At 36.6% G+C, this 27935-nt stretch overlaps 2 protein-coding genes across 9 annotated transcripts in view; one reads left to right on the top strand and one right to left on the bottom strand.

The window, feature by feature from the left end:
• The first annotated feature begins 107 nt into the window (after window positions 1–107).
• ppp2r3b (protein phosphatase 2, regulatory subunit B'', beta) lies at window positions 108–20243 on the top strand. Of its 8 annotated transcripts, none has more exons than XM_079619178.1 (15): window positions 108–238; window positions 1030–1425; window positions 13870–14058; window positions 14562–14665; window positions 15306–15408; window positions 16241–16315; window positions 16528–16614; window positions 16995–17151; window positions 17543–17591; window positions 17717–17806; window positions 17922–18097; window positions 18282–18400; window positions 18495–18601; window positions 18803–18858; window positions 19183–20042. In XM_079619178.1, exons 2-14 carry the CDS (start codon window positions 1078–1080, stop codon window positions 18819–18821), a joined length of 1623 nt encoding a protein of 540 aa, XP_079475304.1. In that variant the 5' UTR covers window positions 108–238; window positions 1030–1077; the 3' UTR covers window positions 18822–18858; window positions 19183–20042. The 8 variants fall into 8 exon arrangements, with proteins under 8 accessions (XP_079475304.1, XP_079475300.1, XP_079475303.1 ...); XM_079619179.1 differs by having other exon boundaries at window positions 223–437; XM_079619174.1 differs by lacking the exon at window positions 18803–18858 and having other exon boundaries at window positions 112–238; window positions 19183–20243.
• Window positions 20044–27935, bottom strand: part of LOC307001991 (cohesin subunit SA-2) — a 20455-nt gene continuing 12563 nt past the window's right edge. Inside the window, exons 26-32 of the mRNA XM_079619173.1 lie at window positions 26933–27072; window positions 24523–24624; window positions 23129–23283; window positions 22676–22804; window positions 22339–22544; window positions 21631–21688; window positions 20044–21547 (exon numbers count right to left, since the gene is read on the bottom strand). Coding sequence (XP_079475299.1) covers window positions 21421–21547; window positions 21631–21688; window positions 22339–22544; window positions 22676–22804; window positions 23129–23283; window positions 24523–24624; window positions 26933–27072 — 917 coding nt within the window. The 3' untranslated portion in view covers window positions 20044–21420. The remainder of the gene's footprint in view (window positions 21548–21630; window positions 21689–22338; window positions 22545–22675; window positions 22805–23128; window positions 23284–24522; window positions 24625–26932; window positions 27073–27935) is intronic.

The raw sequence follows: 27935 nt of genomic DNA, 5'->3' as shown, positions 1-27935 counted from the left end.
TCTAATGTTATCCTACTTTCAAACGGCAACTCACACGATTCGAACGCTTTCTTCTTGCGAATCGGTTCGATTGATTCTTTAAAAGAACCACTTCAAACGAACGACTCGTTCGCGAATGGACGCAACTCTCGCGATATAAACTTTTCCCGGTTACCTGAGGAAACGAGAGTTTGATTCAAAGTGTACCCCCCTTATTTGAATGAACGAAAACAACCAAAAGTCATCTTAATAACAGGAGGTAGAGTAATGCAAACTAGTTACCTTCAAATCTGTTCTGTTTACCGATTAAATATACGTTTCTTTATCTATGTTGTGGAATACTGGCGGTGTTTATGTAATTATTTACCCGTTGTCCGTTAGCTTTGGAAGTATGTGCTTCGTGGAGTCAGCTAGCAAAAGCTACAAACCAGCTTATTTCTGTCATATTTCAGCTATGGGTCTGTTTAAACACTTTCTTCTGGCTTATGTGTGGAAATGTGAGGAAAAACAAAGTGATATTTTTGGCGTGTTCTCTAATTTTGTCCTCCGCGGTAGTATGTTTAGTAACCATAGTTTACTCCGCAATATCATAGCAACCGCATTTAACGTTATTATGTAAAACCATAATGTAACGTTAGTAAAATACGAAATCCGTAAAACCCATTCGCTATCGAGTTGAATTTCTAGTATTTTTGACATTGGAAGCGAATACCAAGTTACCACAGTGTTTCAGTAACTTACTAACAATAATTTGTCACTACCTTATTTATACTATGGTACTTTTCGTGAAGGGTAACGTTAAATTGATGCAAGCATATTGTAGTGAGTGAAGATAAGCAAGCATTTGTTTGTGCTTTTATGTTCTGTTAGACATTTACAAATCTTGACATAGACACATGCACGTATATACGTGTGTGTATTGTGTATAATATATCTCAGTCATTTGGGAATTGCTTAGTGCATGTTTCAAACATCTAAGTTTGGCAAATGTGTTTTACAGTCTTTTCTGCTTTATCCTTTAGGTCATTTTAATCTTGTTTTTTTTTTTAGAGAGAGAGAGAGAGAGAGAGGATCTTGGCTGCATGAAGATAACCAGAAATGGCATCACCACAAACACTTCAGCCTGTCTTGAAGATGAAGGTCGACGAGCTCTTCCTCTTTTGGTTGAGTGAGCCAAGTACACAGGCGATGCTAAAAGACTACCTCAACAAAATCAAGAACGGGGAAGAAATAGATCTAAGCCATAGCGATTTTAAGAGCACAAGCACTTTGGTATTAACAGAAAACAACAACATTGCATCAAAGATTAATGGGACGGACAGAATGACTGCGGCCTTTGGTGCTCAATGCAGCCCTCCTTCTGCCTCGCTGCCATCTGCGAGTGGCAGCAATAACAGAGCTGGAGTGAATGCGAGGGCCCTGCGACGCTCTGTCAGCACTAAGAAGGTAACTAAGGCACCTGTGTTCAGCAGTCTCTTCACAATGCAGCATGACCCTTAATCTATCACCTTGCAGACTGTTGTATTCAGGGCCAGTCAGTCTAAAGAAATTTGTATTCTACCAATTTTCATACTTGGGACAGTCTCAAATTCATCACAAATATAAGTTTATTGGTAACACTTTACAATAAGGTTCATTAGTTAACATTAGTTAACTACATTAGTTAACGTTAACTAATAATGAACTGCACTTATACAGCATTTATTCATCTTTGTTAATGTTAATTTCGACATTTACTAATAATTTATTAAAATCTTGTTAACATGAGTTAATGCACTGTGAACTAACATGAACAAACAATGAACAGCTTTATTCATATTAACTAACATTAACAAAGATTCATAAATACTGTAACAAATGTATTGTTCATGTTAGTTAATACATTAAATAATGTTTAATAAATGAACCTTATTGTAAAGTGTTACCAGTTTATTTTATTTTTCAAATAGTTAGCATTTCATGTGGACAGTGGTAAAACACATTTGCCAAACACATTTTTACATAGTTTAACTATGTAGAAACCGCTGATTTGAAGGTGATCATCTATTATCACTTATGATGGTGCTGTCTGTTTGTTTTTTTTAACAGCGACTTAGTGTTAAACAACTTTTTCACAGTTTAGCCACAAGAGGATGCTGAATGGCTTTTGCAGCTCTTGGTTAGTGTATGTAGGGCTCCTGCCTCCTGCTCAGTTCAGATGAGCTCTGTGAACTCTGCATGTCTTTGTGTGTGAAGAAATCCTGTTCATGTGTTCAACCCTGGCCAGAGGTGGGCGAATCTCAATGCTGTCAATCCCTGGAATGGTAATGACTGTCATCATGTGCTGTCCAGTGACTCTGGTGGACTTTGCTGCTGAGGTTTCAGAGCTCATAAATTGGATTATGCAGGGCTATCTTTTACTAAAGCAATCCCTCTACTTCCTGTTGTCAGTATCAGATCAATGTGTCATTAAATTCACACCTCACTTATTGGCCCAAAAAGAGAAAACTGATATCAAGACAACTTATTCATATAAGTAGTATCGATGCACCTGTGGAAATTTAAAAAGATTGCGATGAAATTAGCTTCTGCTGTGGAATGCAAGAAGACTCTGTTGTGCTGTGTCAACATTTCAGGAAAAAACTACATTTTGTCTGGTTTGTATTAGAAAAAAAAGTCTTATTTTAGTCACATACCAAATTTGTTTAAAGTTTGAGGGAAGATAATATAGAAAAATGTTAAAGTAGAAACTGCAAACTTGTTTCAAGGATGACACATGATGAAGAAAGACATATTTTGCCAGTGAATGTAGGCTAAATCATGAGTATTGAGTAGGGACGTTATTTGACCAGTGTGATTCTTTATTGTGAAATGCTAAGCAGATGTGTATGGAAGCTTTGATTTCTATGTCTAGTTATTCTCACATGCTTTAGTAATCCTTCATGCTGAAGGAACAACTGTTGGCTATTTTATGGTTTCTCTTTCTGGCATGGTACAATCAACATGTGCCCACAACTTGTCACAATGTATTTTTTGATCCTGTATGTTCTATTTTGAAAGGCTAAAGGAATTCCAGAATACAAACACATTCTCTAAAGTATTAGTTAAAAATTCAATTAACGTCATTCTGATGCTCATCGAAGCAACTGTTCCAGCATTGACACGGGACACCAGTAAAGATAGCCTTGGTTCCTCTGTGCAGGAATTAACTACTGGGAATTTGGCTCACACTTCATTGGCAGTTTACATATTTGTCCATGGTGTAATACAGTATGCGTAAACTCAGTCAGATGCTGTTAATTGTCAGAATAATTTGGTGTCTGCCATGCCTGACTCCTGTTTGCTATGTGAGAGGTCATTTAAGACATGTTGCCTAAATTTTTTTTACATAATTAACTGATAGTCTGTTTATGTTAAAGTCAAAGGTAGAAATATTGCCTAAAAGGTTGTGTAAACGGCCCATAAAAATACAGTTTAGTGTTAAAGTCGCCCTGTGGTGAAAATCAAGCTTTTAATGTTGTTTATTTGTCTATGTGGTGTTGTACAAACCATGTGCAAATTCATAAGTCAACACCATTGCTGAGTATTTTCTCCTTAAAACTGCGGTGAGCCAAAGACATTGGCTGTGTCCGAAAACTGATAAATGCTGCATTCGAAGGACGCATTCCAAGGTTGGAAGGCATCAAGACATGTCCGAATGCAATGTTAGTTTCACTTCCTGTCTTTTGAGATGCCTTCTTCTGATTGATTGACTTTTGAAGGCAGTATTGATGCATCTTTTGCTGCCTTTGATATCCCGCAATCCTGTGCTATCCATTCTGTGACAGTTGAGCTAGAAAAATAAAGTTGGCGTCTGAAAGTTGCGGCTGGTCATCAGTTTGTGTAAATGTACATTTTTGATCAATGTTTTCCACTTATGATGTCATTTCTAGGGAGAAAACACTATTATAGTCATTACATATTCACTTAGTTTTCACCGAAGTTTGTTCTATTTTGCTGTAGATCATTAAACCGTTACGCTGCCTCAGAAGTCTGTTTCGTGAGGAACCGTCATGCACAAACGCTGCCTACAAAGTCATTGCCTGAATGGCAGCGCCAGCGAGTCAAGTTAGCTCCCTACGTTTTCGGATGCAGCCAGTCTCAAAAACGTGTTTTTTAAGTCGCTAGTGTTTCTGACATCACAAACTACTTTGTAACCAATCAGGTTAATGTGCAGACTGGCATTAGCATATCATTAACACCGAGCTACCAGGGGAGTAGTCATTAACGTTGTCATTATAAAAAACGCATTAAAATAAATTTGAGATGTTATGTTTAACCTAATACCAGCTGGCAGGGCTCTGTATGTTTACAGTATAGGTGCCCTTTTTTTGGGAGAGAAAAATTACCAACACATTAATGTATCTACTGTACCTAATATTTATCCAAAGGAATCGATATTGAATAAAGATCAGAATCAAATCACAAGAATTGAAATTGTGAAATTTGTGTCAAGCAATAGCCTAATAAAAACAGTAGCATACAGTCAGTGTACCGTGTAAACATTGTGTTGTCACTAAACTTAATAAAATTCTGTTTAGTCACCAAATGATGCAAGTTTTTTTTTTTTTTTTTACATTTACACCCATTTTATGTTATGTTAGGTTATGTTATTTTACATTTTCACTGTTTACAAAGGCAGGGCCTGCCATCTTGGCTTGTTGTTTCTGATTGCACTTTATATAGTTAAATAAAGCTAAAACTTGTTTTGAACAATTTATTTGTCATCTGCAGATTGATTTTAAATAGGGGGGAATCGATTTAAATCGTAAATCGGATTTTTTATGAAAAAAATCGGGGATTTTTTTTTTAGGCCATATCGCCCAGCCCTAGCATGATGTATTGTTCTCTTTTAAAAATTTGATTTTACAACTCTGATATCATGTTTTATGTGTATAAATTATGTGTGAATATTCCCGAACTCTCTGACAGTGCGATCTCTGTATGGATTATGTAATTTTTTTTTTTTTTTTTTATAAAAACACGTCTGTAGCTATTAAAGAAAAAAACGATTGATAAACACGTATTTGGAATGGGATTAAATAACCAGTGCTTTGGGTGTGTGCAGTTGCCTGACTCCGAGATGGGGAACGGGAACATGGTTTGTCTATCATTAGCAACACGTTATTAGCTGTTTGATAACGTTCTCAAGCAAAAAGACAATCATATTAATTACCATTATGTGTCCGACGTTGTAAAGAGCGATACCATTGTGCAGCATTTACCTCAGTAAGTTGGCCGAGTGTATCAATGAGTTGCCGTGAGTGTGGAGGCGGGGCTAATTAGCATATTTATGGTTCCATGTACTAAATAAGCAAGAGTTGCATTCAAGTTATTTTAAGGCATGATTTTTTTATTTATTTTTTTAATGTCATATTGGTGATCAAAGTTGAGTTTTAAGGGATAAAATGATTGACAACTATGTCTTTAGCAACATGTCTCAAGACAGTTGTGTTCGGTTTAATTCAATTGTGTCCTGTCTTCCTTTCTGTTTATGATGCAGCTGCAAAGGGATTTTGTCTTGTGTAAGGATGCACGATATATCGGCTGCCACATCGGTATCGGTCGATATGTGTTAATTTTTTTATGAAATATGATTGGAATCACACACAAAAAGGGAAATACAGTGAAGCGCAACATTTAAGTCCGTCATATAGGCTACATCAAATTATAATAAAAACATAAGTGTGTGCTTGGGACGGGGCTTTTAATGATGAGACTTGTTTTTGTAATCAGGCTCTCAAAGATTATATAAAAAAATTGGATTTAGATATATCGGCCAACATATCGGCTTTTGAATATGAAGAATTATCAGTTATCGGACAACATTTTCATATCGGTGATTCCCTAGTCTTTTGTGACTTATTTTGAAGTTTAGTTTGACTGTTTCGTTAGCACTAGCAGTTTATAACTCTTATCTGAACAGTTATCATATAGTGTTTATATTTTTCTCCCCTCCAGCATTTGAATCTTAGCATGTTTGTTAGTGCTCCCCACTTTTGCCTCGCTGGTCATCCTCTCTTCAACCGCTTGGCTCTACTGACTGGACACAGAGCTTTGTTTGGAAATTGGCACTATCTGCACGGACAGCTGCCACCTCTTGTTCAGGCAGATCTTTTTCTCGTTCTGTTTGTACCAGCTTACTCTGACAGTGGAGAGTTGTTTTACGTATAGCACAAACACAGAGCCAAATGGTGGGGAAAGTGCTGTTAGGAGAAAACTTTCCAACAGACCCAAATGGCAAACAAAAATATTGACAAGTTCACCAGTGAGTTTACTTTGGCCATTTCCCCTTTGTTGTTTTTCTATATTTCTTTAATAGACTGATGAGCAAAGTACAATAAAAGCAGTGAGAAAATTAGGCTTATCAAATGTGTGCAGTATCCTGCCATTGGACAACAACAGGAACTGTTTATACTGGAATGAGTGGAAGAATGCGGACTCGATGATCTGACATCTAAAAATACTTATTTAAGCCAGGCAGGGCTTTATTTTTGCTCCACTTTGTTTGTTAGATTCTCTGGCTCCAAGCCTTCAGTGCATATTCACTCACTTTTATGGCAGATCGGTTGTCACTAAAGTCTCCTTTTATTAATCCAATTAGTTCCAGTACTATATGTGCTTAAGAGAAGGATTTTCAGATGCACAACGCCCAGTTGCAGAGACTTAGTTTCTTTGGATCAACACAGTTAGAAGGAATTGATGTAATTGCAGTCAGTCTGGAAACGGATGTTTGTTAAAGGACTAAAGATAAATTTGTTTCTTGGGGTTGCCCAAACAGAGCATGTTGGGTCTTTTAATAGTTCTCAACTGCTTCAGCCATCATTCTTTGAATTCAATACTTCCACGCTCTGCTACTAACTAAGACTTGTCGTCTATAATAAGCCACAGAATGGCTGGAAGCTGTAGCCTTGGAAAGCAAAATAAACAAAACATAGGCAGTAGCCTAATACTTGTGTAAATGTTTTTAGTTAAGTTCAGTTTAGGCTTTGTGTTCTGCTATACAGGATTAAATTGAACTTGGGTATGTAGATGGTAACCAGACTTATTTATTCAACTATTTGTATATGAAATCAGAAGAGCCAATCTTGAGACATTGCAACGACAGCAACCCTACAGCAATGATAGCAATGAGCTAGTGTTGTGAACTTGTGATTTCTTTCCGTCACAGCAGGGCACATTCTTTTCTTCCTAAAAAAAAAAGCCCAAACGTAACGTCCAAATCAGCTAGATTTATTCTATTTTTCTTAAACTGTTGGACGTGATCGATGATCATTTAAAAAAAAATTTTTTAAACTACATTAAGTCGCAAAAGTGTTACTGTTCTTCAAGTGTCTTTCTGTGGAACAAGGACAAGCAAAGTAAACTTTGAGCTTCGGGTTTCTGCCTAACAGGTTAAAAACACAGAGATGTGTCAAAATCCCCAGTTTGGTGAGAATTAAACATCGTCGATATCTCTGTGAACAGTTGGGAAATAGTCACATGTGGATCAGTATTTTGATCCGTGCAATCGATATTAAAGTGACAGCAGCCTAATATTCCTACTGTCTGTGTCATTAATGTTAATCAAACAAGAAAAGACAAAGAGAACATCACTAATTGCTCTAATAGATTTACTAGGATTAATCTAATTAATTCATACAGTGAAAACTGTTTTTACATTTGATTACTTTCTTTTGAGTAAAGACTGTTTTTTGTTTTCTTTATTTCGCACAGGAATGCTATATTTGTAATGCTATATGCTGTTCCTAATCACCTCTAGGCTAGAGAATGGAATATTATTTTTTATATTATTTTCACTATCAGCCATCGGCCAATTGTTTAAAAACAGTCGATTATCAGGGCCGATTATATCCTTTCAATCAAAAGGGGTGGAAAAATGTGTCAGACTGCAAAAGTGCAACTCATACTGTGTGAAGAAAATCTAACATGTTGAATTTAGGGAATTTATAATCATTCCACATAGTAACACCGCTTGTTACATTAAGGTAGAATGGAGTTAATACATAGGCTACTATTAAAGAGTTAAAATTAAACTGCGCAAACCATTAGTGCAACCAGCTGTTGTACATGCTATACATTTTTCATATTCAGTATAGAGTCCTTATTAAACATTCCACACTCAAAATGAATGTGATGCATCATGGTAACACAGTACATGTGTACCTGCACTTCATGTGTTTGTTTTTTTCTGATCAGATAGTTATCCAATTACGAAAAGACCGAAAGAGAGGACTTTTTTTCGTGTTCCAGATGAAACTGGACGAAGTGCATCTGTTGTTGAAGCCACAAATGGAAATTTTACTCCTCCTAAAATAGTAAAAACTAAACATGCGAGAACGTTTTTTTAACGCTACATAGTTCGGTGTCTAATCCTGAAGCACATAGCTGAAGTAAAACTAATTTTATGAAAAATTGCTTTAGAAATAGGCCTATTTAAAGCTGCAGTCCGGCACTTTTTTGGGTTTAAAAATATAAAAAAAGACATTTTTGAAAAAAAACTTAACGAGCCAGTGTTCAAAACGATCTGCTTGCCTTACCTCGATTCAAAACGGTAAGCTTGTAATAATGATTTTAATTCCAGTGGTACTGGTGGATTTCCGCGGGAATTTCGAGCATGTCTTTGCGTCATTACGTCACTTCTGTACACATAGAGAAAGAGTCCCCGGCTAGCGTGTGTGGATGATGGTGGAGATTTAGCTTAGCACTTTGTATGGCGGATCCCGAAAGTTTAAAGCGACAATCACCAGTGACAACTGGAGATTCACCAGTTGTAAAACCCAAAGACTTCGGACATCAGAATGGCTACAGAAAAAAAATATATTTTTCACGTTTTGACGTGATATAAGCAATCGTTAGATTTAATCAGAATGATATAGCTACTGCAATGCTTCCCCCCACCTCCCGAATATGGTCAGAACAAAAGTGAATGTTACTTACTTGTTCAGATGACATTTTCCGATGAAAATTCTAATGTTGACACTTTCAAAAAGTATACTCTGAGATTGCTGATGACAGTAGGCTAGCAGCTACAGTATCCACAGCGACGCGGCAGCCTCAATACATTGTGTTCATCCGCGCTGTTTCATGCCGATTTACTACCCACGCACAGTTAATAATTCCGCGAATAACTGCAATTGCAGATTTCTAACAGAGATGGCGACAAAGAGGAAAAACGACGGACTGCAGCTTTAAGGTTCTGCACTATTTCCATTTGTTAGCCATTATTAATATTTTAAATGTGTGTATATTTATTGGGGTGATGTTATGCACTCTGATGAACTCAGAAACTTAAAAATGGCACTTCATGACAAAAAGGTTGTCGACCCTGCTCTATATAGTGATTCAGATTCAACAATGGGTCAATAGTTGTCTTTAATCTGCTTTTCCTCTAATATCCTACACTGTTTTTTTAGTTGCATTCAGCTCTTATCATATAAAAGCACCAAACAAACATGCAATGCATAGAATTAAATTAGCTAATTTGGCTAATTTTAAATTAGCCAAATTAGAGGTTGTTTGCGTGACCTCTGGGGAAAAAAACAAAATCTATGCATAAAAACCCTGCTAAATTACAATGCAGTACCACTAACATCCACAAGACGTGCAAAATAAGAATCTAGGCCGACAGCCCTGCATTTCAGCCATGTTTCAAGGAAACTGTCTAAAATCACACAACAGTATGTAGGCTGAGGTCGAAGGACATGTTGCCCTTTTAAAAAAAAACATGTTTAGCTAATGTCATGTCTTTTGGATCATGCCTTTGATTTAGGGCTTAACAGTTAAAGGAATTATTCACCCAAAAATTGTGGTTCCAGACTTAATGGAACACACACAAAAATAAGTAACCGCTTTGAAACAAAATGAGAGTAAATTTTGACCGAATTTTTTTTTTTGGATAAACTATATTTTTAATAGCTGATTAATAATGGTCAGTATGTTCGCATCCCAAATTGTACATCTTTGGATTGCTTTCTATTGATGTGAAGTGTGCTTATCTATCATGTTGCATCCTATTGCAGTTATCAGTATTGTTCTTGAGCTGCTGGATCTCCTGCAATCACAGAGTTCCAAGTGAACAGGTTTGTGTCTTTACATAACCTCTATGAGAGCTGTGGAATGCACACTGAAAAGGGCAGATCCACCACCACACCCCCCCCCCAACTCCACTGCTCTCACACAAACACCCTCGTCCTATCTACCCACAGTGACTTTTCAGGATAGGACTGTGACCTCTACCAGCCACTATTGGATGTGTGGAGCAACAGGCAGGGCTATGATTCAGGCTACTGCAAGGCTGAGGGGAGCAGCTGCCGCTCGACATTAAGAGAGCTGGTGCTTTGATAAAGACAGGCAGAGGAGTGTCCTGTGGCGGGACAGTCACTGAGCAAGATTATCCTGACCCCAGAGTGCGTACTGTCTGCCACACTGGCTCCATTAGTTGACAGCAGCATGAGAATGAAGGAGATCTCTTTACGACAGGACCCTGACCTGAGGAAGGAGTTGGCACTGCTGGCTCGCGGTTGCGACTTTGTGCTGCCCTCTCGCTTTAAGAAGAGGCTCAAAGCCTTCCAGCAAGGACAGGCAGGTTGTCTTATATGTTCTGTGTGAAACCATCAAAGCTTATGTTTGCTTATTGCTGGCTGTCAGTCTCAGTGACGATGTGATCTGATGTTTGCGTTCCTTAGGTGTGTAAATATAGCCATGGCATTTTGCAAAACAAAATGTTTTACATATATAAAATAACTTGGATCAGAGGATTATCAGTGTTTTTAGAGCATCCAAATGTTTAAGATTAAGCAAGAGGCTCTGTCTGCCCTGTGCTGGAGTTGGTGATGGTCATTCCCTTTTATAGACATGGCTGACACTGACTGGAGAAGGCTAGATAAAATGCATTCATCTCACAGTGGGTTACACGGAGCAGAATCCCCTGCATGCCACATCAGAGAGAGACTTTCTAAATGCGTTAAGCTTCCCAACTTCCATATAGGGTACTATAAGTTGGTGTTTTTAAAAGCAAAAGCTAAGTTTGTTGCATAGAAGTTGTCACTGCTTACTGATTATTAACATTGGTTTACTGCTGAACATACATTGTGGATGTCTCTAGAATGAGATCGCAAGAAGTAAACACAGTCAGGATTACTACATGACACCTAAGATTATAAAGTCAGCAAATTCTGTTAGACATGTAAACAGTTCCTGAAGGTGTTGTTTACTGAGAAGAAATACGGCTGTGTCCATGTGCTGTTTTTTTTGCTTCATAGAGCACGAAGTAAGCTGCCCAGTTGACAACAATTGAAGTTGCGATATGGACTTATGATTTATTAAACCACAAAAAGCTGTATTCTTTGGAATCAAATTTGTAATTGTAAAAATGTTTTATATAAAATGTAAATTTTATATTTATTGGAATAAAACAATTGTATGCTTCATGGCTATACAATGTTTTCAATAATACAATCTATTTTTTGTTTCAATTGCATCATTCACAATAATTCTTTAAAGGATTACCGTAATTGAAAATAATTCAATTACACGGTCTTGTAAGATTCTTCTTGTTTTGGTTTTCAAATACTTTTTTGTTTTGTTTAAAATGATTAGGATTCCTACCTACGCAGTTTGGAAAAGTATGGATGGAATTTAATTTGAATAATTTCCAGGTCTGGAATCTGGATAAGTATGAAAAAAAGACAACAGAGTAAAATATTTTTGTTTCAAGACTATTGCCCCATTCAGTTTTCTAAAATATAAAATTAAGCATTTCTAAAAATATATAATTGGTCTTACAAGCAGGTTGTTTTCATGGCGCAAGTTTAATGATCGTTTAGTTATCGAACATGACTGAATGAATTCAAGGCGCACATTTTTATTACGCAAAACTGTTTGTCTTTACCATAAGCAAGTCTCTTTGAACCTCATTAAAAGTGTGTGTGTACTGTGTTTGGTGATTGTGCCACATTAAACTACATTTACAGATTTCAACTGATGTGTCAGAGGTGAATATATGCAGGTTATAAAGCGTTTTAGGTTCTTCTCATCATGTAAGGGCATGTGAAAATGAAAGGATTACAGTATTATATACCAAATATAATGCTGAAAATAATGCTGTATGAACCATTTATGTTAAATATGGTGTGAAAAAATCGACAGATAGGTTTGAAAGTTTGAGTCTGGAAAAGTATAGAAATTTTTAATAAAATGCGTGTAGGAACCCTGAATTACTGGTATATATCCGGTATAAGTTTTTGAAATCTGAGGGAAGAAAATAATTGTTTAATATATGTTTGTTGGGAACCAATGCCACTAAATTAGGTGTTCACTGTTGCTTTCTATAGCATGAAATGCATTTGTGTGTGCAGCACACTCCAGATCCTGCTTATTTAATAATTTAATTATTACATTTAATGTCAAGTTAGTGAAATAAATTACATTTAATGTGAAGGCACCAGACCTTTGTGGACTGAGAGGTTGACCGTGGATTTGGAAGGACATTAAAACTATTGTGATCCTTAATTTTTCTCCCAGAATAAATGCATGGTTATGATCATCAGCTTACATCTCACAAGAACCAAATATTGTCACTTAAATCATTGCCTTAATGTACAAAATATTTGCATCCCTCAGTATAAAACTGCTGTACAGAAAGGGTCAAGTTTTCTGAAGTCTACATATGTGTTTGTCTAATACCGAAATGCCAGATAATTTATTCAGTGTAATGTTGCTTATTCCAGAGAGTGGGCTTTGATGGAGTTTTTTCCCCTCTGGAAGTTCTAGGGGGTCAAGATCTTCACAGCTGCTGCTTGACACTCAAATAGTTGAGGTTTTAAGTTACTGTGGGAAGCTGAGCCTTTGGAAAATCAGTAATATGAGAATTTTAACCACAAGTGTTCACAAAACATTTGGGCATGAAGGAAGGACGTTTAGTCATTGAGAAAAGTGTACACAATAACAGTATGATGTCTTTTTCCAAAGTCCCCCACACTTTCTTTTAAATGTAACACTACTTGGAGCTTTCAAACTACCACCCAACTGTGCAGTCATTCATCCTGTTCTACAAATTTCAAGGTTTTTTAAACTACTTGAATGTTTCTTTGTCAAGCAAATACCAACATTTATCTCTGATTGTTCCTCTTGTTTTATAGACTCTTTTAGATTTATAATTTATTTAGTCAGTGTAATTAAAAGCTTGATTATTACAAAATGCTGTAATAATCAATTTCTGATGCTGTCCTAGTTAATGTTTCAAACAGTTATTTTTACCCAAACTGTTTACCCTGCCATATCCTAACTTTACCCAAATTATTAATAATTTTAACTTTAAAACTGTTCTTTCAGAACATGATTCCAGCAAATAATTGACAAAGGATAACTGGTTAGCACGGGGTATCACTCTGCAGAAAGTTTTCTTGTTTCAAGTTCATCCAGACCCAGTCAAAAGTCATTGTAGTTCTTAATTAGGCTACTTCAAAAGCAATTATGTCATTTGCCTTTTTTCTGTAAACAGGTGGAAAGTGTTTTTTGTTTGTTTTTTCATCTATTTGAAAAAAGTATTACTGGTAGTATATTAGTGTATTAAAATGAGATCAATTAAAGGCATTCATTAATCACGGCTAATGTTTCAAACAATTATCCACGACACGTTCTTATCCTTTTTGTCTTGGGTACTGTGAGGAGGCTTGTGTAATATATTTTTTGGGATACCTGTTCCAAAGTCATTTGTTTGAATTGTGTTTTACACATACTGGCAAGTAACGGGACTAAATTAAACCATCACTGTGAAATGCTGATTGAGGTGCAATTTTCAGAGCAGCCGTATACATCTCTCCCACGATGAGTCTTGTGGCTAATGGTTATTATTTCTGTCTGTTTCAGCAGGCGCAGGCTAAGAAAGAGGAGCCCGTTACACCAGCTTTAAGTGAAAGCATTCCAAAGTTTTACTTCCCTCGAGGGCAGCCCCAGGCCAACATCAACATAGACAATCTCATTTCCAAGATAGAACAAATATTTTCTCAATTTCCTGATGAAAGAGTCACTATTAAAGACATGGGGCTAGTCGCCAAGGTAAGTGTGGATTGTAACATGCCACCTTTACCTGCTCAGCAAATTGTTAATTTGTGTAACTAACTTATAACTGTTTACAAGTTGGAAGGTTTAAATTTTCCTGTAGACAGTGGAGAAATATCACCACTGTTATGTCAAATTATTTATCCTGCGGAGAAGCCGTCTAGGTAAACGACAGGGTTCAGAAACTTAAACAATGATTTATAAACATAATCTTTGTTAATTAGCTGAATTTATAGTTCCTACAGCATATGTGAAAGATTTAGTCATAGTGTTCAAGCACTTAGCAGAAACCTCTGATTGTGCTGAATTGCTTGTTTAAAAGAGAATGATTATTGTGTTGCAGAAGTTACTCTTCTGTAACTTTCCGATCTCAAAACTTAGTTTGTTTGGCACTTAATTAATTAGATAGAAATATAACGTTTGTTTTGAAGTGCATGACATCTTGACCTATTTTGTCACCCTGAGGTCTATTTCTGTGTGACCCTATTGTCTCTTTGCAGGCCTGTGAGTGCCCACTCTATTGGAAAGCTCCATTGTTCCATGCTGCCGGAGGAGACAGGAGGGGATATGTGTCCGTTCACAAGTTTGTGGCAATGTGGCGAAAGTAAGACAATAGTTCTCTTCACAGTGCCCTTTCACATTAATGTCTACAGTGGTCAGTAGCTACATAAGTGTGTGAATGTCCTTTTATCAAGACCTGAAGTGATGTGAGCTCTCTGTGTACAATTTTGGTATGATACTGCAGTTTATTTTAGGTGTCCCTGCAGAGGTTTGTGGGGTTTTTTTTTTTTTGCTTTTGGAGAAGGGGAGGGGACTGTCTTGTATACACTCATTCAAATTTTCAACTGAGGATCTTGAAAATCTTGCAGGAACTCCTTGGATTTTCCTTAAAATATATAATGAAAAAATAAAACATTATTACCATCTATATCATTAATGTAGCACATTTCTGTAAATATTTTTACGTTTTTAATGAAATCATTAGTGATTGTTACAGTACCTGGTTTGACTGAGCATCTGGGTGGGGGGTCCCTGAGTCTATAAAGGTAAAAAAAAAGAAAAAAAAACTTGTTTTATGATTATTCCTCCATTGTACATCAGAACTGGCTGAGCGTGATTTCCAGAGCCTCATTTGTAGATTCCATTAATCCAAAGCCACATATTTAAAGTGAAGGTTTTTGAAGACCATATTGCTCTTTGAAAGGGTGAGATGGAGCCTGAAACCATCTGTTTCCTCTCCATAGAGTGCTTCAGACCTGTCATGATGACGCATCCAAATTTCTTCACCTTCTGGCCAAGCCTGGCTGCAATTATTTGGAACAAGAGGACTTTATTCCATTCCTGCAGGTACAGAGTGCTGGACCTACCACTGAGAACACCGGTCAAAACACGCTGAGCATTGATATTTCAGCTTCATGTTATTTGCTCTCATTCCTTGTTTTTATGTACTTACAAAATTCCAAATGTGGTGCTAAATGTCCTAAAAATAATTGTGCGCAGAAGTGCATTCTTTGAGTTCTGTGATGGACATATCATTTATATTCACTGGCGGGATTGGCCTTGCACAGTGGAAGAGATCTATTCTGGCGTCTGCGCTTTAATTTGTATTGTGTAGCTTTAGCAATTGCTTTGACCGTTTTGATGAATGAAAAAAGTATTGCTATGGAGTAGATTGGCCTGTTCCCGTCTGCTTCTTTACAGCAGTGATTTATGTGTTTTTCTATTGTTTAATTTCACATGGGGAAGGGTCAAAGAGTCTCGCACCTCCCCCAAAATAAGTTGTCGCAATTTATCACCTTTTACGCATGTATACCAATATTTGACTATGAAACATGCATGAGAAAAATCTTTGCTTCTCTGCTGATGAATGCACTTAATAGGAAAAGTCAGTGGGCCATATATATGCAGAGACTGAAACTGAGGCCTTAAAATCAGCCCTTTGTTCTTAGAGGTTTAATACCTTTAACATTTCCACACGTCTTGTACCAAAACATTATCCTCTGCAAGTGGACAGAATGATTCGCCTTTTCTCTGTAATCTAATCCAGAGCCTCTTCGCACACAAATGGATTTAACATTGGGCTTTTTTTTTTCTGTTAGCTGTGTCAGTTATTATATGCTGACTTTGATGTTATATTGGTGTATGAATCATTTTTATGCTTTTTTATTTTTTTTTAAAGGATGTGGTGGATTCACATACAGGTCTGGCATTTCTAAAGGAGGCTTCAGACTTTCACTCACGCTACATTACAACTGTAAGGAATTCTTCCAGTATTTTTCTAGTAATTGAAACACTTTTTGTATATGAAACATGGATTTGCACCATTAACTGAAACTTCAAATAACATGAACTGACTATATACACAGTTTGTTTTGGTGCACCATAAGTCTGGACAGTTGACAGATCAGCCTTGCTGAATGACTTCAATGAGCCTGATGTTCAACAAAGTGCTTCTTCTGCCAACAGGTAGTCCAAAGAATATTTTATAATGTAAACCGCTCATGGACCGGAAAAATAACATGTCCAGAACTCAGGCGAAGTAGTTTTTTACAGGTAAATATGTTGCGAGTCTATCTAGCACTGTAATGAGCATGTTTTAATAGACTGCTATTTATTTAATTTTTTTTACCTAGCCCATATGAATATTATTTTAGATTAATGAACTTATCTAACTCTGGGGGATACGGTGAATAAGCTAAAGTACCAAAAAGTCTGCGTGTTCCTTTAATTACTATTAATAGTAATAATTTAACTCGCGTTGATTTATAAGACTTTCTCGTGGAAGCCAGTAGTTTTAATTTTGAATGCAATATGTGAATGGAATTTATAGTGCTGATTTGATTTTTCTAAAACAATCATAATCAGGCGGGCCTACCTATAATTTATGTGACTAAGCTTTTCCGTTGTGTAATGGTGAAAATGTTTCCCAACAGAATGTGGCATTACTGGAAGAGGAGGAAGAGATTAACCAGTTGACCGAGTTCTTCTCCTATGAACATTTTTATGTCATCTACTGTAAGTTCTGGGAGCTGGACACAGATCACGACTTGTACATAGACCAGAGAGACCTGACGCGACATAACGATCAAGGTACCCGTCCACCCGCTGCGGTTTTAAGACCATTTCACTTTTCTGACATGCTGTTTAACGATTGGCTGCTTATTGCTGGAGGTGACTTTAAATATCCATCCCCTCCAGCAGCACTTGACTGCATGTGTTTCTGTTTGCTGCAGTATGAGCTTAGTAAATTGAATGAAGTGCGCTGAAATTTTAACATCAATTTCCTCTAGAATGACGGCATGTCTGGCACTCTAATAATTTTATCTCCTTTCAGCCATCGTTGTCTATAAAATAAGGATATTAAATCAATGTGTCTTGCTGTTGCAATTTACAATATTTACAACCTTTTGACAGCGAATTATTACCCTATTTAAGTTTAAAGAATAAGACTGTGATGTGATTTTTCTGCTCTCTTTGACAGCCATATCCCACCGAATGATTGAGAGGCTATTCTCTGGAGCTATATCCAGGTACCATCTTTCATTTTACAGACTTTCTTTTTTTGTTCCCTCCAATTTTTTGAAAGCGTGCGTGTAATGTATCATATTGTTATATATTTTATGAGTGCTGTGGTTAATTATTTTCTGATGCTCAGGGACAGAAAGGTTCATAAAGAGGCCAAGCTAAACTATGCTGACTTCGTATGGTTCCTCATATCTGAGGAGGACAAAAAGACTGAAACCAGGTAAAGGAATTATTATTTGTAGATTTCCTAAATGGTTTAGTGAGTTTTTATCAAAATGGTAGGGCTGCCTTTGATCATTAATTAGTCAATTCTTTCTTATTTGTTGCTTGTGTAGTATAGAGTACTGGTTTCGCTGTATGGATCTGGATGGGGATGGACTTCTGTCCATGTATGAGCTTCAGTACTTCTACCAGGAACAGTGTCAGAAGCTTGAGGCTTTGGCCATTGAACCACTGCCTTTCGAGGACTGCCTGTGCCAAATGTTAGATATGGTCAAGCCAGAGATCCCAGGTATTATTTGGAAAGATGAATAACTTTTTCTTGGATAGAACTTCCTAGGTATTTTATCCTTTGCATGCTCGTCTGCCATCATTCTGAAGTAGTCACTGAATTAGATCACATTCTCCTAGCAAAAGTAAGCAAAACAATGAAATCACTTGCAGCATCTTTAACCATGTGCTTTTATTTTTGTTAGGAAAGATCACTCTCAGGGACTTGAAGAGATGCAAGCTTTCCCATATTTTCTTTGACACGTTCTTCAACATTGAGAAGTACCTAGACCATGAACAGAGGGATCCCTTAATGGCTGCAAAGGTAATGTACAACAAATTATTTATGTAATTCTATTGCTGTTATTGTCATTTAGATGCTGTAATGATATTGGTGTTCTTTGTATATAATTTTATAGGATACGGAGACGATGGGACAGGAGATTTCTGACTGGGAGAGATATGCTGCAGAGGAGTATGATAACTTGGTGGCTGAGGAAACTGCGAACGAGCAGTATAACGATGGGTAAGAATGTTTCTTATAAACACAGACCACATTTTTATCAGTGCGCATCATCACAGACGAACATACAACACTCAAATTCTGCTGGAAACAACCTCTAAGCTGCATGTCTAGACTCAGTCCTTCACCTCATGCAGCAGTTTAATAACATCAATTATTAGTCAGTGATCGGAGGGCTGATGAGGTATTGTGTGACGATTTTAGGATCAGCACAGACTTCTAATGGCAGGACGAGTAAAGTTAACAGGTAACAGAAACAGGTAAGACACTGCAGGTTCAGGTTCCGGTTCCTTCCATGTTCTCCCCCACTTCTGTTCCGTCGTGGGTACCTCCATGTTTTGCTCAGATATCAGATAGATATCAAAAATCCGACTAAAGTATGTTTTACATGCTAAAATTTCCAACAAAATCTTTTCAGTATTGTCAGGTGTCTTTTCACGTCAGTTCCTTATCCATTTTCCATTCAGTTGGTTGTAAAATAGTGTTTTCCATTTTCTCCATAAGTATTGTACCAGACTGGCCAGCTCTGAGATGAATCACTGCATTATGATATTTTGTATCACAATTTGGTTTTGTTTTTTCAGCTATGACAATGCTCTGGACCCAGTTGATCACATTACATGTGCTTTTGACCTTCGGAACGAGAAGAGACATCTCTTTGAGATTCCCAACCCTCACAGTAACCTGGACTTGGATGAATATGAATACGAGGACGATTTTGAATGACCACGCAAGTAAAGGCGACTATCTGGTAGTGTGTAGAACAGGATGTGGACTGATCCTGTTCTCAAATACTGATGCTGCCTGGTTCAGCTAACCAAGGCTCAAGAGCGTACAGATGCCCTCCTTCAGCCGCTGGATGCCAGTCAGTAAACCAGCGGTCTGGTGAGGCTCTGTTTAGCAAGACGGATTGTGCTGGCCCACTCTCTGTCGGTGTGACATCTATGCACAACCAGGTCTATAAAATGTAGCTGCACTGTAGGTTTCAAGCAACTACACTGGAACCAAACCGGGACACTTGAAATATTGAATGTGCACTAAGTTTATAAATATTGAAGTTTTTACTCTCAGAATTGGTTTATAAGACATTCCAGAGATTCACCAAAGTGATTCCATCTTCATTTCATGGATGGCTTATTTCTCATGGAGCTCTGTTGACATGCCTTATGTGTTTGAGGCTCATTCAAATATGAAATAATGTGGTGATGATCAGACTCTGACATGTCTATGTGAGGGGTGTCTTTAAATTATTATGTATTTATATGTATTTGTAAATATTTGTTGTTTTTGCCTCGTTTGTTCAAAACCTTTAGGCTTAGTCCACTTAAATGTTTTCAACAAATTATGTTTGTCATTTCTATAGAAGTGCTTCCTTAAAACATGCTTTTATTGTAAAAACTTATTCTTAAGTTAAATAAAGTATTAAGACAGAATTTTTTCATGCATTCTCTGCAGAATGTTATTGCCATTTAATTCAACTTTATAAATGTACACATTTCTTGTTCCTTTTGTAAAGTATAGCCACATTTATTTTTATTTTTCATTCTAGGACCTCAATACATTTGCTCACTTTTTCAAAACTCTTCATTCAGTTCTCCTTATAGATTTTCAGTGTGAAATTATCATTAAAAAATTACATATTTTATACACGTCTCAAACCAACTCATTCTTCCATAACATTAGCAAAGGTTGTCATCCAACAAACACACTTTGTCACTCATAAAACAATGACAGACATATTGCGTAATACTTGTATTGACACATAAAAAAGTAGAATGATCTTTCCCTTGATATAACGTTAAACAGTTGTTGGATATAATCCAAATCCTGCTGGATCTCTCTTGATAGTGTAGCTCATGGCATTAGCATACAGAAGAACATATTCCTGTTCTAATTTCTGCTTGCGAACAGCATGACTGCCTGGACCAACATGGAATTCATGCGGGTTAACGCTGGATTTTACATTTTAAAGCAGGGATGTTTTATGGTCCATGTATACATAGGCAATGTAAGTGGCCTATAGGTACAAAGAGTTTTAGTGAGTGTGAAAATTTGTTTAATTTGAAAGATACAGTCATTCAATGTAAAATGATCCACAGTTTAGCCCACATAGACTATTGTTGTGCTCACAGTATGAAGAGTTTTGAAAAGGTGCCCTAAGTATATTGAGAAATGGGTTCTAGCAATTGTAAAACTGTAATGTTTGTTAACTAAAGACAATGCAGTCACACCTCTGAAAAGAGTGTTTATAATTAACATGTTCATTTTCTTCAAGCCAAATTAGTTTGGAAGAGTCCATACTCACTCCATAAATCTTTCAATGTTACATACTACAGATATAAAAAAAGTGGGGGAAATGTGTATATTACATAATGACAAAAAAATATATAGTTGCTTGTCCTCAATTTACAACAATTGTAGTTTATTTAAATACCTGAATGAAGGCGAACACATTATGATTCAGAAATATGCAATAAAATGTGGTAAAACAGTACATGTAAAAAAAAAAAATAGATTGAAGGTTCATATTGCAATTTTATTAATTTTATCAATACAGTTAGTGTTTTAGAATCAAGTCGTGCATTCTGCCCATAGGCTAAGTGCAAAACATTTTAGCAACAGCAATGCACCATATATTTTCATTCTTTACAAAATATTTCAGCATCACCATACTAGTTCTGAATCTGATCATGATTACCGTATTATCATTTTAAATGGCAACATTTTCATGTACAGGACATTATGCAATAGTGAATCTAGTCCACCACTCAAAAACAGTAAATACAAAAACAGATCCATGATGACAGATGTGAACTACAACATTAGACATCAATATCTACAGTGTCAACATCCACCTCATCACTGCTCCTTGGACCTTTATCAGACACGAGACTGCTGCTCCGCTGCTCTCTGCTGAGTGCGGCTGCGTGGACCTTTGAGTCTTCACAACTACACATGGAAGGAAAATACAATAGTGTGTTACTCAAATGACTGACAGATTCAGGCTGTCAATAAGTGTTTATTGACCTCACCTTTTCAAACCCTTGTTTCCTTTGGATTCTGTCGAGGGTGAAAGAAACCTTTGGTCCCCTGTTAAAAAATAAATTATAATAAACTTTACATTATAAAATACATTGTTCTTAGTAACCAATATATACAGATAGGTTCACAGATATATTGTCTGACAAAGTATTGACTAGAGCAGTGTTGTTTTATAACCTCCTTGTAAGAACTTGAAGCATGACAGTCATCTAAAATTTTAAACATTCCCCCAAAAAACATATATATATACAGAGATACATACACTAATGCTCCAGAAGGGAACATGATGCATTAAGGGTGAAAACTTTTGAACAGGATGAAGATGTCCAAATTTGTCTTATCTTGTTCAACTATCAATTTATTTTCATTCAGTACTGCCCTTCGGAAGCAACAGAAGATACTTACATGTTTTCCCGGAAGACAAATTAAGTACAATTTACCTTGATCTTCAAATTCAAAAAGTGTTCACCCCTATATCACCCTGGTCTATATGTAAACATCTTTTATGTAAAATATCATATTCAGGACAGTACTAATTAAAAAAAATAACATGCATTTCGTATGATCCCTTACTTTCTTAAAATAGTTGACATTTTGCAGATTCTGCAAGGTGTATGTCAACTTTTGAGCACAATATTTACTAAAGACCTTGAAACTAAATTGCATTGCTATAACCCTGGAGCTCAGAGGTGTCTTACCTTCAGAGTTGACTTGTTTGATGGAGGGTGATCTGGAGCGGTTGGTGAGGGAGGGCTGTTTGTTGGTGTCCGAGCTGATGAAGGAGGTGGCATCTTCTCCCTCAGCCGTGCCCATCAGAGATGCTCTGTAGTAGATCAACGGCATCCAGCTCTCCTCTCTGTTACTGATGACCTGCTCACCAGCAAACTTCTGCAGATAACTGTAGCTAGAGCGGAGATAACCCGTGTACAAAAGCTAGAAGTTAACTGACATGACTGAGAGAGTTTCAGCAAATAAAGAGACTGAGGCTAAATGTCTCATGTGTGGAATTCCTTTAGGTTTAGCTTCGAGACTCACATGGTCTTCTTGTCGAGTTTGAGCAGTTTGCCGGAGAATTCGCTGAGGATGGTGAGGTACGAGATGTGCGGTGGAGAGTGTTTCTCAGACTGCTGAACGAATCCTTTGAAAACGAACTCAATGCCGTCCCTGCACAAAGAAATGCAATATATTCATTCATACTAGCAAGAGGACATTTCCTTTTAAGACCTGAATATTCCTTCTCTTATCCATCTATATTTGAATTCTAATATAAGACCAGGACTGCAGCTGACAAAATGAATCCTCAGCACTGAAATAACCAAAGATGAGACTTATGTACAGGCTAAATGAAGCCGTGCAGTGCAGGATCTTGATGTAACTATTTTTATTCGAGGACAAACATAGCAATCATTTGGGTTTTGGCTATATCACTATGGCAGACATCTGAAGTGAGCTTCTCCGACGCCGAGTCAGTCAAGAGGACTGCGGTACCTGTGGATCATGGCCAGGGACTCGCGGGATTTGATCTGGTCCCATCCGAAAGTGAGCGAGAAGCGTCTGGCCAGCTCCTTGATGCTGCTGTAGGTCTGAACCCTGGAGCTGCATGTGTTCCCTCTGTCCTGCTCCTGTTTCAGCCTCAGGTACAACTGAACACACACACACACACACACACACACACACACACACACAAAAGTCAATTCACAAGATAAAAACTGCCCTTTTTTCTGTGTAATTCCTATGAGGAATCATATCTGTGATCATCAAAATATGTCGCAGCTTTACTTTCCTCAGTTTAGAGGAGGGAAACAATGTTTATTTGCTGCATATTAACATACAAAATATATAATATGCTGGACATTTGGACTCGAGCATGAGAAATCTGACAAAATTCTGATATATATAATGAACACACATGGTTAATTTCACTAGTGCAAGACAAAAAAAGACATTGGTCAGATCAAGTATTAATTGAATAATAATTTCCTAAATAGTTTTTTTTTACTTTATAGTTTTAATTACACAAGTTATGAGCAATACTAATGAACAAAATGATTTATAGACGTTGCAATTGCTAGTGTTATATTATAAGATACTACGGTCCAAATTATATATTTTTAAAGAGTCCAATTTTCATGGTTGTCTAAAATGCACTTTTTATACATTACATAACTGCATTAAATTGATCAAAAGTGACAGTAAAGAGTCAATTATTATTTTTTCAAATCAAAGTTGTTCCTTTGAACTTTCTAATCTTCAAAGAATCCTGAAAAATATATATATTTCCACGCTCTTAATATTCCATAACATTAACTGTTTTCAAGATTGATAATAAAAAATGTTTCTTTAGCAGCAAATCATCATACATGAATGATTTTTGAAGGATCATGTGACACTAACTGGAGTAATGATGCTGAAAATATAGCTTTGCCATCACAGAAATTAAGTAATTTTTTTAGATATTATATATTGAAATATGTATTATTTTAAATTGTAATATTATTTGAAATAAAACAGTTTGTACAATTTTTTTTATCATATAAAATCAGCCTTGATGAGCATAAGACTTCTTTCAAAAACAGAACAATGTGTGCAATGTTTAAATTAAATAAATGTTTTTTTTTAAACAAAAGCAAAGTCTAATGATCTGTTCATGAGTTTGTGTGTGAGCACTGCTTCCATTCCCTCCGTCAGCACACAATCTACTATTAAGCTATTCAAGGAGTGGAAGAGCTGCTAGAACATTCCACACAGAGCATGATGGGACGGTGGGAGAGCGCATTCGTTGTGTCTCAGAGGTGTCGACAGCTGCAGGGAGCAGAGAGCACAGGGGCCTGGGACAGATGTGGCACACAGAGGCACGTCACATGACAGAGAACCCTCCATACCTGCTGAAGGCACTGCACCAGCGTGCGCGCGCTTTCGATCTTGTCCATCTGCCGTGTCCTGTTCAGGGTCTCTTTGATGATGTCGCCGAAGTCATTGTAGTACTGCAGGGGAGAAATGACAGCAGTGAGCGATACGGGCTGCGAAGAACGCGCGATGTGGCTCCATGTCTGCCATATGGCTTCACGACTAGCAATGCAAGCCTGTGGCATACTGAGAGCACATTACCCATAAGTCTGTTTGGCTCTCTGGTCTAGTGTAGCCTATTAGTCACGAGAGGTTGTTTCATGCAATGTATCATACTCCATGAAATTATTAGAGGAATCTTCAAAGGTTAAAAACTGATATTTGAGATATCAATTACCACACAGTTATTTTTTACTAGTCCCTCAGTTTGTCCCTCAAAACAACAGAAAAACTCACAGTAATGCACTTATGCGATGAACGTCTATGGGGAAAGTCCATCAGGGTTGTATTTTTGTTAAAGTAATTACATGAATTCTTTTTTTAAATAACGGAGCTATATAAAGAGTTAAGGTAGTTGTCTATTGATCCCTGTTGAGGTGGGACTACTTTTCAAGGTAGATGAACTTCTGGTTATGCATTACTGACATAACTCCAGGACTTCTGAAAGGACGAGGTCATATGAATGATGAAGTTCGTCTATGGGGTTGGGGTTTAAGTTCATCATTACACACTACTGTTCAGAAGTTTGGGGTCAGTAAGATTGCTTAAATGTTTGTCGCTTATGCTCACTAAGACTGCATTTATTTGATTTGTTATATTGTGAAATATCGTTACAATTGAAAATAGCTGTTATCTATTTAAATATTTTGTGAAATGTAATTTATTCCTGTGATGAAAAGCTGAATTTTCAGCATCATTACTCCAGTCTTCACTGGTGTCACATGATCATTCAGAAATCACTCTATGCTGATCTGGCACTCAAGAAACACTTCTTTTTTTTAAGGTTTATTATGGAAACCATGATTTTAAAAAAATCAGGATTCTTTGCTGAATAGAATGTTCAAAATAACAGCATTTATTTGAAAAATTAATATTTTGTAACATTATAAATGTCTATAGAATATTGCACTTTTGATCAATGTAATGTGTCCTTGCAGAATAAAAGTATTATTGATACTGACCCCAAACTTTTGAACGGTAGTATATATGACATGTTGAATCTTTCCAGATTTAAGGCTTATGGAACCCCTATTTCCAAACATCAACCTCCATTTAATACCCTCTATTTGCTTTAAAACATTCATTCAAGATGCTCTAATTGGTCATGAAAGTTGGCAATGTCAGAGTTAAAAGAAGTGACTGCTTATTACTGATATAAAGCTATTCAAATTAGGGGTCTGTGACGCACACCAACTTTACGTTATTTGCCTCAACTTTGAAAGCTGCCATTCAGAGTAAGAATGTGTGTGTATTAGTCGTAGTTTTCACTTTGAACGCCTCAGGAAGAATGTTGCTAAGAGAATGTTGGCTGCTCTGTGCTGGCCGAGGCATGCGGGCATTCCAAACATGTCAGCGTGTCAAACACACACAAATACACAAACACACTGCACTGTGAATTCTGCGTATTAGCTCGTAAATTCAAAGCCCAAGAGCTCCAGTTATGAACAGAGTCAAAGGAATTGATCACCTACATCTAATACTTGAATAACTTCACACCATATATGTAAAAGAAAATACTCAGCCTAATCCAATTATTAATATGCTAAATAAAATTAACTAAATTTCCTTTCTGTTTTTACAAACTAAAAAATATAGTATTTAATATGCATAAAATAATATAAAATAAGTATATAGTACTTATTTATATATATTTTATATATAAATGTATATATATAGTATAAAGTATATATAGTATTTAATATATTTAGTCATATAAAATAAATAATATATATTAAATTAGGCTATATTAAAATATGTATAATAAAGTAAATAAAATGCATTTTAAACATATATAGTATATATAGTATTTAATGTATGATAAATCATATATATTCAATTACAATATTAAAATATGTATATTAAAGTAAATAAATGTATTATGAATGTTTAAAAAAAATAAGATAAAAATATATATCAATTATAATTTATTGTTACTACAAAGTTATGAGTTGTTCTGAGATTTTTTTTAAAGTTACATTTCCTGTGAACTGCTATTTCCTGTTGAATGCACCTTGTGGTTCTGTTTTAGAGGCGCACTAAATTACTGTGCTTTTCTGTAGACCTTATATTGAGGTACAAACTACAGATTAATATACAAATCTTGATCTTATTTATTAACAGATCTCTGCTCATCTCCTTGGTTATGAGCTGGTGGTTACCGTGGGCAGAGTTTACTTTAAAGCGAGAGATGCAGGAAACTTGAATGATGAGTGAAGTGTCATGTACCTTCACATACTGCTTGAAAACCTCAGCAGCCATGCTCATCTCTAGGACACTGTGCACTATCAGCTTGCAGTATGATGCCAGAAGATTTCTCCTCCGGTGCAAGTCCTCCAGCCGTCCCTCTCCACACTCACTCTCACTGACTGCGCAGACAGACACAGAGAGACAGAGAGAGAGAGAGACACAGGGGGAAACAGAGAGGAGCAGATTCAATAAGAGAGCGGTATAATTATGATACTCAAATCTTATAAATGAAATGCTTTCCTGAGGTGAGCTAAAGTTAACAACATTTTCTGCTCTGGAAACAGAACGTGTCTATCGTCGTCCTGCCTGGTCCTGAAGCCATCACTTAATAGAGAGGTTTCATAACAGCATTAGTGACGTGAAGAAAATCCAATAACTAAATTGCTTTTTATTACATGTTACCAGCAAAAGCTTATATTGCATTTTTCCAGCGGTAAAGAATTTGTGCCAGCGCGAATCGACGACTCTCTGAAATATTTATAGAATTGATCTGATTTGCTTCAGTCATACTTGATTTCTCATCAAATAGCACAAATTCTGATGTTATCTCATATGCTGCTAGTGTTTGTCTTAAAGCAGCACAAAGGCCAAAAACAACATAAAAACTAGTTTAGGAGAGATAATATTGATTTTTCAGTAGATGTAGTCATTCTGTATATGCCTACCAAAGCTTCTTGTATTTCGTGTGGACTTCTAAATATAATTCCACAAGGCTCGGTTCAGATCGAATTACCAGTTCATTTACAAGCGCAACTTCTGTAAGATCTCAAGTAATAATATCATAATGGATTATTATCATAATGCATTATCTGTTGGACTTACACTCCTTTATTCAGAGACATGTTTGATAGGTCAGTGAGAAGGTCCGGGTGCAATTAGATTAACTAACCACGAACAAATACTGTGTTCTGCAAGAGTAATAAAGGGAGAATGAGGCTGATGGAGCTTTTTATGTGATTATTTGTGCCTGGCATAGGCTGGT

Source organism: Phoxinus phoxinus (assembly GCF_949152265.1).
Source record: "Phoxinus phoxinus genome assembly, chromosome: 7".
Lineage (NCBI taxonomy): Eukaryota > Metazoa > Chordata > Actinopteri > Cypriniformes > Leuciscidae > Phoxinus > Phoxinus phoxinus.
The sequence above is the reverse complement of the archived record's forward strand: the minus strand, read 5'-3'. Positions and strand labels throughout refer to the sequence as shown.

Coding starts and splice junctions, on each gene's coding strand:
- ppp2r3b (XM_079619174.1), top strand. CDS start 1,078: ATGGCATCACCACAAACACTTCAGCCTGTCTTGAAGATGAAGGTCGAC. Junction 14,059..14,561: donor ACATGGGGCTAGTCGCCAAG/GTAAGTGTGGAT, acceptor GTCTCTTTGCAG/GCCTGTGAGTGCCCACTCTA. Junction 17,807..17,921: donor GACAAAAAGACTGAAACCAG/GTAAAGGAATTA, acceptor TTGCTTGTGTAG/TATAGAGTACTGGTTTCGCT.